Source organism: Sturnira hondurensis, unplaced genomic scaffold, assembly GCF_014824575.4.
Source record: "Sturnira hondurensis isolate 20B ecotype Veracruz unplaced genomic scaffold, ASM1482457v3 Scaffold0014854, whole genome shotgun sequence".
Taxonomy (NCBI): Eukaryota; Metazoa; Chordata; class Mammalia; order Chiroptera; family Phyllostomidae; genus Sturnira; species Sturnira hondurensis.
This window is the reverse complement of record NW_028087485.1, coordinates 937178-954962: the sequence shown is the minus strand read 5'-3', so window position 1 is coordinate 954962 and position 17785 is coordinate 937178. Positions and strand designations below refer to the sequence as shown.

Below are 17785 nucleotides of genomic sequence, written 5' to 3'. Positions count from 1 at the left end.
TTCCATCCATTTCCAAAAGAAAATACTGGCTTTTTTTGTGCAATCTATGTATTGTTTTTATTAATTTTTAATTGAATTTACTGGGGTTACATTGGTCAGTGAAGTTACATGGGTTTCAGGTGTGAATTCTGCAATACATCTGCACACTGCGTCGTGCGCTCCCATCCAAAGCCTAGTCTCCTTCCATCACCATTTACTGGTATCCCCCATTCACTGTCTTCTGCCTGCCCCCACCAGGATCCCCTGTTCATTCTCCTCCACCTGCCCCCACCCCACCGTCCCTCTGGTAATCACCATACTGTTGTCCATGTCCGTGAATTTTTTCTTTTCCTTACTCCCTTCACAGATTTCACCCAGCCCCAAGCCCCTCTGATACCTGTCTGTTCTCTGTCTTTTTTGTAAAATTAAAAAATGCAGACCATCTCACTATTGTTTATGTTAACCAGTTGGTTGAAATTATTAAAGCAATTGAACAAATTAATTCTAGTAATAAATAGCCTCATCAAGTTCATGTATATTACACATTCAGGTGACTGAACCCTAATGTAGAGTAGGTATAGAATGTGTTTATGAAAAAATATCTAATCTGGTATGTGCAAGTATGAGTTTGCAAATGAGAAAGCAAGCATGAATCTTAGCTTGTGAAGTTACCTGTTTTTCTTGTTTTCAGTTACAATTTAGAAAACAATATATGGAATGTGGGGACTCCATCGAGGGGACCTCTCCAGAGATACGGGCACTCTCTTGCTTTGTATCAGGTATGGATCCTGCTTATAAATTTAAATTTTTTTTGAGTTCACCTTAGGTCTAAAAAATACTAAGTCTCAGATTTATTTCAAACACCTCATGAGAACAGTAGGTCCTAAAGATCATAATCATTTGAGATGTCACAGACTCATACCCTATTTTAGTAAAAGTAATAGGGGTCAGTAGTCACTTTGCAAATTGTGGTAAGATACACGTAATATAAAATTTACCACTTTTACTATTTTAAGGTAGAGCGTTCAGTGGCATTAAGTACATTCAAATCATTGTCCAGCCATTACCACCATTATTTTTGGACCTTTGTCCTACAGCTGAAACCTCATACCATTAAACAATTCCCCATGCCCCCTTCCCGGGGCCCTGGTAACCATCATTCCACCGCGGTGGCTGTGAATTTGACTGCTCTGGGTGCCTCATGTAAGAGAGCTCACGCAGTCTTTGTCCTTCAGTGACTGGCTTATTGCACTTCGTGCAGCGTCCTCAATGTTCCTCCATCCCGGGGCCTGGGTCAGGCTTTCCTTTCCGTTTAAGCCCGAGTAATAGTCCATTCCTTATGTGTATGTAGCGCATTTTATTTATCCATGTATCTGTTGATAAACACCGGGGTTGCTTTTACCTTTTCGGCTTTGTGCATCAGGCTTCTGTGGGCATCAATGTTTACAGCATCAGTGATGCTGCTGTGAACAGTTATGTGTAAGTTTTGGAGAGAGGACGCGTGCTTTCATTTCTCTCGAGTGTGTACGTGGGACCAGACTTTCAGGGTCAAATGGTAACGCTGGGTTTCACTTGTGGAGGAACTGCTGCCGTTTTCTAAACCGGACATCCCATCTGACCTGCCCCCCAGCCATGCACGAAGGTTCCAGTGTCTGCGGATCTTTGCCAGCTCTTATTTGTATCTGTTGTTTGGATTGTAGCCATCCCAGTGGGTGTGAAGTGGTATCTCATTGTGTTTGGATCGTATTCCTGCTGATTGATGATGCTGGGCATCATTTCATGTGCTTATTGACGGTCTGTGTTTTCTTAGGAGAAATGTCTATCCAAGTCCTTTGCCCGTTTTTTAAGTTGGGTTACTTGTCTCTTTATTATTGAGATGTAAAGAGTTCTTTACGTATTCTAGATACAAGTCCCTTATTACTTGCAAATATTTTCTCCCATTTTGTGAGTTTGAACTTTCTTAATGGTGTCTTTAAAAGACAATTTTTTTTTGGTGAAATGCAATTTATCTTTTTTTTCTTTTGTTGTTTATGATTACGGTGTCATGTGTAAAAATACTTTGCCAAAACCAAGGTCATGAAGAGTTGCCCCATGCTTTCTTTAAGAGTATAGTTTGGCTCTTAGATTTAGGCCTTTGATTCATTTTGAGTTACATTCTTTTATATGGTATACAGTAAAGGTTCGAATTCATTCTTGTGCATGTCACTGTTCAGGTTTCTTACCACCATTTGTTGGAGAGATTATTCTTTCTCCATTGAATGGTGTTGACACTCTTGTCAAATATCAGTTGGCCGCAGATGTGGGGATTTATTTCTGAGCTCCCTGTCCTATTGATTTATACGTCTGCCTTTATGCCAGTGGCACAGTGTTTCGATGACTTTAGCTTTGTGGTAAGTTTTGAAATTGAGAAGTGTGAGCCCTCCAATTTTATTTATTTCAAAGTTGTTTGGGTATTCTGGGTCTCTTGCAATTCCATGTGAATTTAGGAATCAACCTGCCAGTTTCTAAACAGAAGCCATCCGGGATTCCGGTGTCATTGGCATTGACTCTGTGGTTCGGCTGGGAGAGCACTGCCTGGCCTCGTTCACAGGAAGTCCTCTGACCTAGGGACGTGGGGCGTCTTTCCGTTTATTTAGAGCTGTTAAAATTTCTTTGTGCAGCGTTTTGTTGCCTTCAGAGTAAGTGTAGAATTTCTTTTGTTAAATTTATTCCTAACTATTTAATTTTTTGATGCATTTGTACATGGAACTGTGTTACTTAGTGTCAGTTTCGGATTGTTCCTTACAAGTATATAGAAATATGATTCATTTTTGTACCTTGGCCTTGTAGTCTCCAATGTGGTAGAAGTCATTTATTAGCTCTAATTGTTCTTTGTTTATTTCTTAGTATTGTCTATAGATACGTTCATATCTTGTATGAATAACAGTATTTTACTTTTCCAACCTGGCTGTCAGTTTTGGCCAATTTGCTCTGGCTGAAACCTTGGCACAATGTGAACTATAAGTGGCAAAGGGGGGCATCTCAGTCTTGTTCTTGACCGTCACGTGAAAGCGTCCACTCTCTCATCATTATGCGTGATGTTAGGTCTGTGTTTTTTAGGTGATCTTTATTACGTTGAAGAGATTCCTTTCTCTTCCTGGGTTGTTGAAATAGGAACGATTTGTCTCATTTGTGTATCGTTCATTTCAGTCATATGTGATTAAAGCTCCTTGTGTAATTTATAAGTGCTCTAAGTATCTGCCCAGGGCCAAGGGAAGTGGTGATAAAAATGTACTCTGTGTCCTACACAAACGTGGTCTACCTTTTTGCGAGCTGTGCTTGAGGGAGCAGTGAATGATCAGGAGCAGCACAAAGCATTACACGTGGATGGTGACATTCAAATGTGACAATCAGAGACTCTGCAAGTAGGATGATAAAAATACGGTTAATTGACTACATAGTACAGTTGTTTTCAATAAAATGTCTTACACTAACTTTTTGAAAGCATGGATCCCCCCCCCTTTCTTGTAAGTAAAAGCATCATTTTTCATTACTCACGTGTTCCCATTTGACTCTTTACTAATAAGAATCAGCCCTGGCTGGCGTAGCTCAGTGGATTGAGTGCAGGCCTGTGAATCACATGATCGCGGTTCGATTCCCAGTCAGGGCACATGCCTGGGTTGCAGGCCAGTTCCCAGTGGGGGCCTCACGAGAGGCAACCATACATGGATACTTCTCTCCTTCTCTCCTTCCCTTCCCCTGTAAAAGATAAAGATATAAAATCTTTAAAAAAAAGAATCATGTCTGGTGCCTGTTGCGATGACTGAAGTTGGTGTTGCAATCCAGCCTTCATGTTGAATGAATATGCCTGGCCGTTTGGTTTCTCAGCACATGCCTCTTGACCCACAGGAAAACATCTTTATGTACGGGGGCAGAATCGAAACTCACGACGGCAACGTCACCGACGAGCTGTGGATCTTTAACGTACAGAGCCAGTCTTGGAGCACGAAAACGCCCACGGTGCTCGGGCACGGGCGGCAGTACGCTGTGGAGGGGCACTCGGCGCACATCCTGGAGTTGGACAGCCGGGACGTGGTCATGGTCATAATATTTGGCTATTCTGCTGTGTATGGATACACGAGCAGCGTCCAGGAGTACCACATCTGTGAGTCGCTTTGGAAAGTGTGGCTATAGGCTCTTCTCTTTCTTGGTGGAGAATATTTTTGTGGTTCATAAAATCTTCACAGTGAATTTAGTCAAGATGGTTAGTTACTGGAAATAAGAATGGCAAGCCAAGAGTTAATCCTTCTAAATATATTCTTCAGTTTTGTGTTCGATTTTGTCATTCTATATGTAAGTGTGTCTTCTTAGCGAAATGTGGGAAATGTTATGTACTAAGTATCTCAGTCATGTTTTCCAAGAATTGAGGATATTTTGAAATATGGGGAATTCCAATAGATGGTGCTATTTCTCTGGATTTTACTCATGGATCGAGAGCTAAAACTAACCCAGTCTCTACTGTGTAATCCAGGATATCAGGATTTTTCGTTTTTCAGGGTTCTGTTCCTAAGCTTACTGCAAAATCTCCATGTTCATGTTCCTCTTTTAAAGGGAGCTTTTCGGGGAAGGTCAGCAAGAGGTTGTCACCTGGTGTGTGCAGGTGGCCGGGACGCTCTACCCGCGACTTTCTGTACTACATTCTTAAATCCTCCTCTTTGTTTTTCGGGTGCTTTATTTTAAAAAAAATTTATGACAGTTTTGAACACTTGTAGTTAAAACATTTATCTACAAATAGACAGGGTGTGGCACAAATAATGCCTCTTTTTATTACAAAATCATAAGCATGCAGTTCTGTAACATAACAATTTCACACTCAAGAACACCATGTGACACTGTAGGTGAATTGTCCAAATGAAAACTGTAACTTAATACACCCATAGTATTACCCTGCCAGCCACACTCGGGCAGGCCTTGCCTCTGCTGGACCCTGTCTGTACCTTGTAGTCACTACTTAGATTGGAGAACGCACTCCATTTCTGGCTCCTTCCAGTATTACGAGCTCAAGTTTAGCCTTTTTTGTGTATAAACCACTAGACGGGCTGGGGCAAAAGTAAGTTTGCAGTTGTCTGTGTGGAAAAATACAATCATCAGTAAATGGTACTACGAGAATAAACTCCGTTTTACACACTCACAGAAGCCACCTCCCTTCTGCCCCGAGTACAGCCCTGCAGGGCCCTGTGCGGTCTTCACGGGAAGGCTCGCGGGCAGGCCGCCTGCAGCAGCCGCGGGAGCGCGCCTGTGCCCCCAAAGCGAGACATTTTGCTAGCTGCTCCGCTGGGTCCCCTGTTGTCCTTCCCGGTGATCTGGTGATCTGTGTCCTTTTCCTGTCTGGAAGTGGGACGTGCCACCTCAGCACTTCGCATTGCCCTTTGCACTCTGCTGCCATCCCTTCCTCTCCGAATCGCTTGGCTTCGAATCGTGCGTCACTAGACTCTGCCGCCTGCTTTTCATCCTCCTCGTCTGTGGTTGCCCCTCAGATCGTTGCGTTTTATTCCTTGAAGAAAACGGCTTCCGTCTCGCTCAATGTATGTTAACCAGATGTTTTTATGATTTCAGTGCCCACTTAAATAACTCTTCTAATACCCGACCCCTCAGTTTTTTGCCTCTCTTCCTCAGATCTTGTTTTCCTTCCTCCTTGAGTAACTCCTGCCTGTTGTCATGCCTGCAGCGAAGCCCGGATTTCCATTCTGCCTGTCTTCCCCCTCCCCCCCCCGCCCCGGGCCACCGATGAGTCCAGCTTTCTCCCTCCAGCACCCAAACTCGGGGAGTCCCTCAGCCTTGCCAGAGCATTTAGTTCACCCAGTCGCTTTCAGGTTTTCACGCCGTCTTGTCCCTACTTCCGAACTCACCACTTCAAGTTCACAGTCACTGCTGTCTCTTCCAACTCTCCACAGTGACTGTTTCACGCGTTTTCCTCTCTCTTCAAACTTGCAACATTTCCTTCTTCATCATAACTCTCAGCTGGCGACCTGACTTGTTATTTTACAGAGAAAAGCGAAGCAATCTAAAGAGAATTTCTGCCGATGGGAAGGAACATTTTGGAGTAATGGCTAATAAGCGGTGCTGCGTCGAGTAAACCTGCTTACGTGCATTACTGCCGTAACGGACTCGCGATGGCATGGGAGCGAGTGTGGCTGTCCTCCGACTTTTCAGATGAGCCCAAGAGATGTGTCAGCAAGACTTGACCTACAGATGTCTTATGTAGAGAGGTTTTGTTTGACTTTGTTATTGATTTTAGTTTTACGATGGTGTTCAGGGAAGGTTGTAGGTGTTATTTCCCTATTTTATAATTTTTAAGTCATTTTTTATCCTCATTCTATTACAGTTGTCCCAATTTCTCCCATTGCCCTCCTCTGCCCAGCCTGCCTGCCCCTCCCACAGCCCGCCCCCACTCTGCTGTCCGTGTCCGTGGGCCACTCGCACATGTGTTTTGTCCAGTCCCTTCCCTTTGTCCCCCTCCCCTATGTTCACTGTCGGTCTGTCCCAGGTTTCCATGGCTCTGGTTCTATTTCTTTTGTCGGTTTATTTTGTTCATTAGGTTCCTCTTATAGGTGAGATCACATGGTATTTGTCTTTCACCAGTTGGCTTATTTCATTTACCATAATATTCTCCAGTTCCAAGGAATTTCTCTATATTATAATTAACGGAGATTTTCTTTGTGGCCTGATTGTCATAAATACTTTACAGACACTTGAAGAAGAGACAAATCCTATGATTTTAAGGTATGGTGTCTGAGATACTGTATGTAGATCAAATCTCTGTTCATTTTACTACTTAGTTCTTCTATTCCTTATTTTTTTTTGTACTGGATTTATCATGTCTGCAAGTTAAAGTCTAAAAATGTTAGTGTATTTTTGCCTATTTCTCCTTGTATATTCTGGAACTTATGCTTTATGGAAGTTACTATTATAGATATTCATAATTGTTTCATCTTTGTTGCAAATCGTGTCTTTTAATGTTATAAAGTGCTTTGCTTGTTTGATGTCTTTTGACCTGATTTCTGTCTTGTCTGATATTAATCCTATGGCTCTTGTTTGTTTTGTTCCCAGGGTGGTGGTCAGTGTTTTTCTGATAGACTTTTGCCCGTCTCTTTGCTGTTAACCTTTCCGAACCACTTTGTTTTAAATGTGTCTCTTGTGTGCACCAGAGTTGAATTTTGCTTTGTGATCCTGTCTGGGTTTTGTGCATTTTCTGTACATGGTTTATATTTTTAATAGTCACTCTGTTGTCTTTTAAAATAATTACATGCTTTCTCATGTTCATAGGGGAGAGGCCCATTTTTTTGTGGGAACGAGAGGCAATTCTGATGCTTCCTGGCTCCTGTTTCTCATGTTCCTTTCTGCCTTCTGGGGGCTTCCTCTCTTTGGCTCTTCATTTTACTTGCTTTTGCACATTCCCAGCTGCTTTGGTATTTGTGGATTTTTTCATTCTTAGTTTCTCTGGGAATTTATTTTTCTTATTTATCTTTCACCCCCCCCCACCCCACCATGTTTTCCTTGTAGCTTTATATGTCTCCCCTGGGGTGAATGGAAGGTTCAGAATTAAACTCTTACCACACTTATACTCGAACCATAGATTTTGACTTTTTTAAAAAATATATTTATTTGTTTTTAGAGAGAGGGGAAGGGAAGGAGAAAGAGAGGGAGAGAAACATCAGTATGTGGTCCCCCACTGGGGACCTGGCCTGCAACCCAGGCATGTGCCCTGACTGGGAATCGAACCGGCAACCCTTTATTTCACAGGCCTGTGCTCAATCCACTGAGCTACACCAGCCAGGGCAGATTTTTGACTTTTGAACTTCGAACATGAATACTTATCTATGTCCAAAGTTAACTGGTACTTTTGCTCTTTGCTCAAGCTCTTAACTCAGGGTGATTTACAGGATGCCATTTTCCACTGCCTTAACTCATCTCATCTCATTTCAGACACATTGGCATCACTATCAGTATTTTGTTTTAGGGGTCAGCAGTCTTTTCTATACAGGGCCCGAGAGTAAATATTCCAGGCATTGTGGCCAGTGTGGTCTTTGTCACAGCTACTCAACCCCGCTGCTGTAGTGTGAGAGCAGCCACAGACAGCACTTGGACACACGGCCAGTGGGGCTTTGCCCTCATGTCTGAGTTAGTCCAGTCCTGCTCGAAAGAGAGGGTGTGTGTGTGTGCTGCGGGGGGCCTAGCCACCCTGGTCCACGCTTATGAAAAATTTTGGCACGTGGGAGGTTTCTAGTTGGATCTTGTATGTGCAGTGAACTCATGCCCCAAATTCTATGACCCAAAGTTCTCAGAAGAAACATTATTTTCCCCTTCAGATAGAGCCACGGTAGAAATACACATTTTCTGTCTGCTTCTGCAGAGCAGGTTAAAGAATAACTCACATTTTCATTGAGGATATAGTCCTTCAGGGATCCAGACTTTGTGTAGAAGTTCCCTGATCCATTACCCACGTGGGCTCACCTTCGGTGCTGGCCACTGAAACCGAGTCTCCAGGCCCCCTGATCGGGACACGCACTCCCTACCCGGCCTTCCCACCGAGCGTGGTTTCTAGTCCACGGAACATACCACACTCTTCATGTGTTGCCCTTTTTTGCAGGAGAGTCTCATGCAGCCATGACACGTGGTGGCAGTTTTGCTTTCCAGGGGTGACCAGGAAGGCATGGCAGATTCATTTTAATTTTCCGTGAATGGTAACATTGGTGCAGGCTCACCGATAAGTTCGTTGGCTGGTAGGTTTTTGTTTTCCTTTGGAACACCATGAATTACAGAATGTCAGTGGTAGTTCTGGTAAATTGTAAACTGTTTCCGAACAGTTTCTTTTGGCTTATTCTATAGCCCAAATAGTATTTCTATGTAAATGTATCAACAGAGCATTTTGGGTTTGATTTTTGTCTTACTAATGGCATTACTTGTCAGGCACACTTGCAGGTGTAGTCTTAGATGGAAACAGGAGGAATATATGACTTATGAGTTCTATGAGAATAATGAACAAATTATGAGTAGGTTTTAAATTTTGTGAATTACTTAAGAGCAAAGTAAAGCTCAATTTTTCTGTAAAATGATATCTTAATAATAAAATGAACTTACTACGTTATGCACTCCTAACGCATTGTGAATTTGCTGCTTATTGTTGAAAGTATGGTGTCAAAAAATAATCTGTAGTTACCTTCAGTTTGAAAAGTTCAGTTTGAAAAGTTTGTACACAGAAAAGTATACAAAATGATGGGTAATTATAGTTCAAAGATGTCAGAATAATTAAGTTGTATATACTGTAGGCAGTGCTTCTTTAGGGAATGATAATCTATATTAAGTAGGGCCTCTTTGAACATAAGTAATGGGATAATTTATCATCCGAGTTATAAGTGAAGGCTTATCTCTAGAGAGAAAGTTTAAAAGACTTTTTTCTGTGTATCATGGGATTACTGTACTGCAGTGTCAGTTAAAGCTGGTTTTTGTTTTTGTTTTTTTCTGAACTGATTTTAGTGGCAGCAACTACCCAAATGTAGGTTGGATTTACTTTGAGTACCTTACATGTTTAAAGCTCCTAGGATACTGAGAATTTTCTTGTTTAATTAAAGAATGGACACTCTTGTTAGCCAGCAGTGTGATGAGAGGAACTGAAAAGAGCTGACATCTAGCAGATTAATTCATGAAAACAGGGGATTTTACTGCATAAAAAGTTACCCTGAATTATAATCTGAGGATATTAACCTCACCATTATGTAGAAATCTGAACAAGAAACAGTGCTCTCGGTGAACATCCTCCAAAATGGCCACTTGTTAAACTTTGAATAATATTGGAAATAATCGTGAAGTATTTCTGGTCCAGTGCTTGCTACCCTGAATGCTCTTGGAGATTTTTGTAATAATACGATTTCAAACAAAAGAACCATCTAGTTAACTTGACTTATCTTAGCAGGAGCCTTACCAGTTAACATTAAAAACATTTAAGACACTAGAGTATAGTTTTGGCTTCTGAGTTTTAGGCCATCTGTTGGTCTAAGGAGTGCCTCAAATGGCTTATAAGAGCGCCTTTGTGGTTCCACCTGGTTCCAGGCAGCTGCGGTAACGTGTATCAGTGCATATCAGCAAGTAAGGCAGGTATTTTCCTTTACCTTTGCAGAACTTATTTCTGGTGGGGTGATGCAGACAATCAATAGTAAATGTAATAGGTGTGCATGTTGTATGATGTGTTAGAAGATAGTATGTTTTATAAAAATAGAGCAAGGTACAGAGATTGAGAATTCTGAGAGTGGAGGGGGTTCCATAAGCCTCAATGAGGAGGTGAATGTTGATCAAAGAATTGAAGAATAGAGAGAGGCTTGTTATGTAGCTAATTGGGGGAGGGGGTGGGGACAGGAGTGTTTCCTAGAACTAGGAACAGCTAATGAAAAGCCAAGAACATGCAGAGCATGTTCAAGGGCAGTAAGGAGTGTGGAGGAGGTCAGAGAAGCAATAAGGGGCGAGATCAGAGGGCTTTAGCTAGCCTTTGGCTTTTCACTCTGCACGAAATGGTGAGATGTTGCAAGCTTTGGGTGGCGCAATGACATAATTTTTTAATGAATCATTCTGGCTGCTGTGCTGAGAATAAACTCTGGGGAGAAAGAACAGAAGCAAGAAGACCAATTAGGATGCTGTCACCATAATCTCAGCGATGATGGTGGCCTGGACCAGGCTGGTGGTGGTGTTTGGAGATGATGAGGATCAGTACATTTGTTTCATATGTATTTAAAGTGAAACCAGTAGTATTCGCTGAGGGTTTGAATGTAAAACCTGAGATGAAAGGTCTTTGGCCTGAGCAACTGGGAAGATGACGTTGCCATCAGCTGACCTGTGGATGATCCTGAAGCAGGTCTGAGGGGAAGGATGTGTGAAGGTCAGCATTTCAGTTTGGACATTTATATGTGATCTCATTAGACGTGGCAGCAGAAATGTCGGGTAGGCAATTAGATGTATGGGTCTGGGGGTCTAGATGGGGACGTGGGCAAGAGGTGCGAATTTGGGAGTTGTGAGGATATAGATAGCATATAAGGCCATGGGACTGGATCAGATCACTAAGGAAATGGGTGTAGATAAAAAGCAAAAAGGATCGGGCCCTAGGGTGTTCCCGTAATGAGAGAGGTAAGGAAGAAGAAGAAAAGAAGCAGGAGTGTGGTGAACTAGAAGCCACGTGAAGAAAGATTTTGAAGAGAAGAGTCGCCCACTCCGCCACGTGCTGTTCTGCTGCTGCATCAAGTAAAACGGTGACTAAGGATTGGCCGTGGAAGTTCAGACCGCTCAGGTCACTGGCGATCCTCCTAGGGACAGTGTTTGTGCAGTGGGTCCCTGCGAGCCCGAGCCCGCTGGGCTGGGCGTAAGAGGGAGGGAGTAGAGTGTGAGCAGCAACGGGCAGGAAATATAGGACCTTTTTAAAGGGTTTGCACAGAAGCAGGCCATGACACAAGGATTCAAGTGACAGAATTTTACTCGGGAAAGTGCAGGTAACACTGTGAGGATAGTTGAGGAGTAATGCCGGCCTGAGAAGGCAGCCCTCGGAGGGGCCGTTCATCAAGGCAACTGGCAGAGTGGGGATGGAGCTTAACCATCCCCAGGCTTGAATAAGCCTGTGTTGTTCAAGGCACAGCTGTGTATGGAAGTGTGTGCAGATGCATAATGACCCCATACTGAAGAGAGTAGCTTATGTGGAGCACACACAGATCGGTGTGACAGGGACATTTTTCACGAGAGCACCCTACCTTCCTTTTCAGAAGTGGAACTTCTGAAAGTGATGTGTGGTTGTCAGGTGCTTAGGGGTGAGAGTAATCAACAAGTGCTTACACAGAATTATTAGAAGAATCAGGAAAATGTGTAACGTGGAGCTTAGCTTGCAGTAAAGGCTCCATAAACTTTTGTTTAAGGTAACAAAGTGGCGGTAGTCTTTATAAAAGTATAATCATGAAAAGACGCTTGTTGCTGTACGACTGTATTTACTGCCTTTTTGTGTTCTGAAAGTGGTTTAATTTTTCTCTAGATTCCCGTGTTTGTTTATAAATGACTATGAGACATATACTGCTTTTTATAGGCTTTCTTTTTGTATTTATATTCTTTTTCTTAGAAGTTGACTTCAGAGGACAAATCCTACTGTGTCTCTCTTTGTGTGCTTTCTAGTGGAGTGCCATGCATTAAATGCTTGAGAAATATTTGTGGAGGAAGGAATAGGGTTTTTAGCAGTATTTTTTTCTTCTACTATTATTCTTGACCTTAGAGATTTTAATGCTATGTGGTCACCCATAGCATTTTTTTTTTTTGGTGTTTAAGATTGATATATTTGCTCAACATTTTTCAAGAACATTAGCTATTGCTACTTCTTGTGATAAACAGCACTCTGTTTACACATATTTTTCTTTCTGTTTGTTAAAAATATAACCATTGGTTGGATATTCTTTAAAGTTTTCTGTTTATAATTTGTATAACGTTATTTGTCTATTATGTCATCAACATAGAAGTAATCATGACTTACTAACAAAATAACCCCAAAACTTATTTGATGGGTGGATATTTATTTTAAACAGCATAACCATTTGTTGTACTCCCTGAATTTTCTCTAACTGTGCTCGTCATTTTTTTTTCTAATTTTTTAAAAGGGTTTTCTGCCTTTTTACTCTCCTGAAATTTCTTATTATGGATTTGTTTTTAAAAGTGGCTTGGCCACATGGACATGCAATGCTTATATGACATACTATTTCATTTACTTGTTTTTGAACTTTAAAAAAGGAAATAATGTTTTATGCAGCTTTCTAAGGCTTTCTTTGATTTCATTCACTGCTTTCCCAAGGCTCATCCACATTGTTTCCAATGACCACAAGTGACTCCGCTGCCTCACTGTATTTCGTTGTACGACTCTTACCCAGTTCATCCACCCACGCTCCTGTTTATGAGTTGTTACACTGGGTACCTGTCAGAATTCACCCACAGCAGCAATTTTGAGACATCTTGATAAAAATATTACATTTTTAAAAATAAAGAAAAAAATCCTCCATTTCTTCAGGCAGAAAGATGAAACATCCAAGGGCAAGAGATTAGATTAGTATCAGATTTCTTAAAAGCAACATGCATATCTAGGCAAACATGGAACAAATTTTCAGGAACCTGAAGGAAAGCAAGGACAGGTGGTTTATATCTTGCCAGACTGTCCTTCAAATGTCGAGGCTGTGGAAACGCCAGTTGGAGCACGCTAGAACTCAGATAACTCTGTATATATGGGGCCTTACCTGAGAATCTACTTGAGTGGAGATGTGCAGACTTTTTTTGGTGAAAGTCTAGATAGTAAACAGTCCACTAGGCAGTGTCTGTTGTCCCTGCCCAGTTCTGCCATTGAGAGTACACGGGCAGCCATGTAAAGCACATCCGTGACTGAGTGTGGCCGTGTTTCACTAAAGCGTGATTTACAGAGCTGTCAATGGGCTGGGTTTGGTCTGTGGGCTGTAATTCGCCAACCCTTCTCCAGGAGAATAAGCTTTGTGTAATGTCGAGTGAATGGGGACACTTCAGGTGAAAGGCTGATAGAGAACCTTTCACGGGTTTAACTTGAGAGTGAGGACTAAAACAGGGGTGTGTAGCTGCCAGTAGGTGACTAGTGTACATGTGTTACATGTTTTTTCTTAAATTTATTTTTTTGTCTCATTTTTTCATCATCATTTATCGCCCCATACCATCTTTCCTCTCCACCCCACCCCTGCCCATTCACCAACGTTACGTGTTTCGTCTAAGTTAGAAAGAAAGAAGCTAAGAGGGGAAGGAAAAGGGGGGTAGAGGGGAGAAGCAGAATGAGCACGTGGGCTGGGTCACAGCAGGAGCAGAGGAAGCGGTGGACCCCCTGGCCCTCCATAAGGCTCTGTTGCCCCCAGTTTTAGTTTTCCTGCTTGGCAAGCCTAACTGGCTGTGAAGACTTGTTTTATGTTTCATTTTCTGTTAGAAGTCTTTGAAGGAACAAAGAGAACATTTACTCATATACTAAATATGGAATATTCTGTCTGTAATTATTAGATGGGTTTATTGGACCCAGCCATGGGTCCATTCTGGAAGGAGGAAAAAATAACACATCCAAGTGACTTTTAAAAAATTTTTGGCTATTTTTTAGAAAATATGTTTATTGGTGAGAGAGAGAGAGAGATACATTAATATAAGAGAGAAACATTGTTTGCCTCCCATACATACCCTGACTGGGAACCAAACCCACAACCTAGGTATGTGCCCTGACCAGGAATCGAACCCATCAGACCCCCACCCTTTTGTCGGGATGATACTCCGACCAGCTGAGCCACTCTGGTCAGGGCCCACCTGGCTTTTTAACACAGTGTTTGGCCATATGCCCCCACAATAGGTGTGGATTGGGGAAGAAATGCAAATAAGTCTCTTAGGTTTGTTTTCTGAAGGTTTGGTGAAGCAATTCTGAAATGATTTTATGTGTATTGTTAGATTGAAAAAGTGAGCGAATGTGTTGGTGGTGTCGGGCATTGCGTTTCTCAGTGTGGAAGACAGGAGGTACGAATATGAAATAGGGAAGGGAAGGAGGAGCCCTGCCTGTGTGGGTCAGACTCGGAGGTGTCAGTGTGAGCCTATGATCAGACAGGCAGGTAGTTAAACAGTTGTAGATTCTTCTGAGGGGGCCCAGGAGCTGCGACACCCTAGGAGCAAGCTCACTGATCATTGATGTCCCCAGACCCAGTTTCTCCCTGCGTCCCCACGAGAAGGACGCAGGGCTCCTTGGAGGGATGGCAGACTGCCGGGCAGTGGCAGGAAAGCGAGAATGAGCCCGGTCCATCTTGTTCTATCAAATGAAGGATCTGTGCTCAGGAAGAAGATGGGTCCCCACGAAGAAACGTCAGCTTGGAGGGGTCCAGTCGGTAAAGCCCAAGACCATGTGAGCATCAAAGTAGTTTAAGAAAGTACCCTAGTCAATTACAAAGCAGTGAAAAAATAGAATTCGTGAGCTCCTACTGATAATGGATAGATAGACACAAACAGAGGAGGGGAGAAATTTTATTCTTAAACAGAATGCTGACTGGCATTGTTGGGGTTAAAAATTGTAGTGAGAAATGGGTTTGGGAAAGAATCATCAGGGGTGCTAAGTATGTGGGGTGGGGGTGAAGTTTTGATGACGTGCATGGCATTTAAATGTTTTCCCCACAGAGTGTTTAAGGGTGCAACGGAAAAATAGTACCTGTGTGGTGAAGAAATCTATCAGTACCTTGTGTGGGTGACCTAAATCTGTGTCACGAGCCATGGGAAATTGGACATTGTTTGCCTCTGGACATGATACTGCTGAAAGAAACACCATGTGTAGCTGGGTTGGCAATTTTTTTTCTGTAAAGGCTCAGATAGTAAACACTTCAGGTTTTATAGATTATCCTGTCCCTGTTTCTACCCAATTCTGCCACTGAAATTTGAAAGCAAGCCGCAGATAATGTGTATACGACTGAAGATGCCTGCGTGCTGATAGATCTCCATGTACGGAAGTGAGTGGCGGGCTGGGTTTGGCCCGTGGACGTAGGTTGCCAACCCCTAGCTTACAAGTATTCTGAGCAGGAGTGCATACCTAAATTGAATCACCTAGCCATCTCACACAAATCCCAAAGGAGGAGCCTATTATTTTAAAAGGGGGGAGCTTTAGTATTCAAAAATGTCAGCATCATGAGAGGCAAAAAAAAAGCTGAAAAATTGTTAGAGGAGGCTAAGTGAACGTGGCCGCTGAATGCTGTGGGTGGTCCCATACTGGGCTGTGTACTAGACAAAAGTTCTGAAGGATGCTACTGGCTCAGTTCACAGGCTGAAGTGTGTGTGCGTGTGTGCATTAAAGTATTGTATAAATGTTAAGACTTCTTGACACTGATAACTGTAATATGGTTATGTAGAAAGAAGATGTTTGTTTTTGAAGCATATGCTAAAATACGTATGGGTAATAGGAACGATATAGACAATTGTTTTGTACAACCATTGATAAAGCACACAGGACAAATGTTCATATGCAGTAATTAGTGAATCTGAGTAATGGGTGTATGGGAATCCTCTGACTACTCTTGCGAGTTGTTCGTGCCTTTGAAATTATTTGCAACTGACATGATAAAAATAGCGGAAGTAGATGCGTGTTTTGTATTTGGTTGTGTAGGATACAGAGTTGACATGAAATCGTAAGAGTCCCCGTGAACTTGCTCTGGCAGTAGAGGAAGCATCTGTTTGTCCTTTTTGCCATCCTGTGAATTAATGGCTTTAGGGAATCTGTGTATCTCCGAGGGGAGTGACCAAGTGGTTTTACTAACTTGGACCATAAAACTCTCCTTGGCTAGGCCTGAGGGAAATTTATTTCGCTGTAAGTTTGCAATACCTCATGAACTTCCCAAGAATTTCAATGTGAGTCTCAAAGTTTGTATAATATTAGTGGTTTGCTTTAGTATTTTTCATGCTCTTAGAATTTGGGTGGTGTATTGGGAAATCATCATTAATGTCATTTTATGTGAACTTTTTCCTTTTGATTCAAATACCATTACGTATAATTTTGGGGGAAGTTAATTTTTTCTTCTGTAAGTATAGATGATACTCTATGACCCTCTTTAGCTTCGATGAGCACATATTGTCACGGTCCTGTGGTGACTGTCACGTGTAAGTGGAACTTTGCTTTTTGGAACTTTCAAATTGGCATCTGAAAGTGGAGGCCTGCAGACAGGTGTATGGGGTGGTGGGAATTAGGAATCTTTAGGAGCAGGAATCACCCTTAAAAAATAATTCAATCCCAGGAATCATAAAGCACAGATTTTTATTGGGCCTAAGTTAGGCTTGGTATTTGCTGTGCAGTTTCATTTTTGAAGAAGGACCTTACAGGACTAGTTTGGTAAACTAAAACAATGTCAGTGCAATAAGTAAAATGTTTTAATAAGTCTCTATCAATACATCTGCGTGACAAAGGCTGCTGTTAACATCAAATGCATGTTTATATTTTCTCAATGAAATGTCACAAAAGACTTTAGTTTTGGTAAATGAAACGATCATTTTTATTATTATTTAAGTGTATGCTTTTAAAACTTTACAAGCTACATAAATATGTGTATTTGAAAATGAACATATGTTATATTAAAAAGTTAGTAAATGCACATTCAAGGTGCAGAAAATTCTCATCTTTCTGTCTCTGCTTAACATTCTTTCAGTGATGGACATACCAGTCCCATACCAGGAAGGCAGCCATTCTGTTGCTTTATGTATTTAAAACGTAAGGATTTGTATTTGGAAGAAGCATGCAGTTGTAATCGGTACTTGCTTTTTCATGACCACATAGAACTCTACACGTGAATGTAATTACTCTTCCACATCCTGGCCCTACAGATATTTTGAGATATGTTATTTTTCATTTATTTTTGAATTTTTGGATAAGCGTCCCTACTTGCTTTAGTTTTCACATAGCATGGTTTTATTCATATCCTATTGATAGTACCTTATAGTAACACAGACATTAATGATATAAGGGATGTTTTCTAATGAATAATAATAATAGCAGCTAACATTTACTGAGGCCTTACTCTGTGCTGGGTGATGTCTTAAGCACTTTACACATATTCACTCTTGCTCAAAGTGAACATGCAAATATATGCTCTTTTAACCCAGTTTACAGATAGGGAAACTGAGGCACAGATGTCTCACACAACTGACCATTGATAGCTCAGTAGAAGGATGATGTAAGTATGAAATACAGATTGTCATCTTTATCACTCTCTCTGGACAAACTGTACTTTGTAATGACCCA

General features: G+C 41.7%; 1 protein-coding gene across 4 annotated transcripts in view; it reads left to right on the top strand.

The window, feature by feature from the left end:
* Positions 1-17785, top strand: part of ATRNL1 (attractin like 1) — a 506943-nt gene that overhangs the window by 42645 nt on the left and 446513 nt on the right. For all 4 annotated transcript variants that reach the window (XM_037063826.1, XM_037063827.1, XM_037063824.1 and 1 more), the window contains exons 7-8: positions 671-758; positions 3868-4123. In XM_037063826.1, the coding sequence (XP_036919721.1) occupies positions 671-758; positions 3868-4123 (344 nt within the window). The remainder of the gene's footprint in view (positions 1-670; positions 759-3867; positions 4124-17785) is intronic.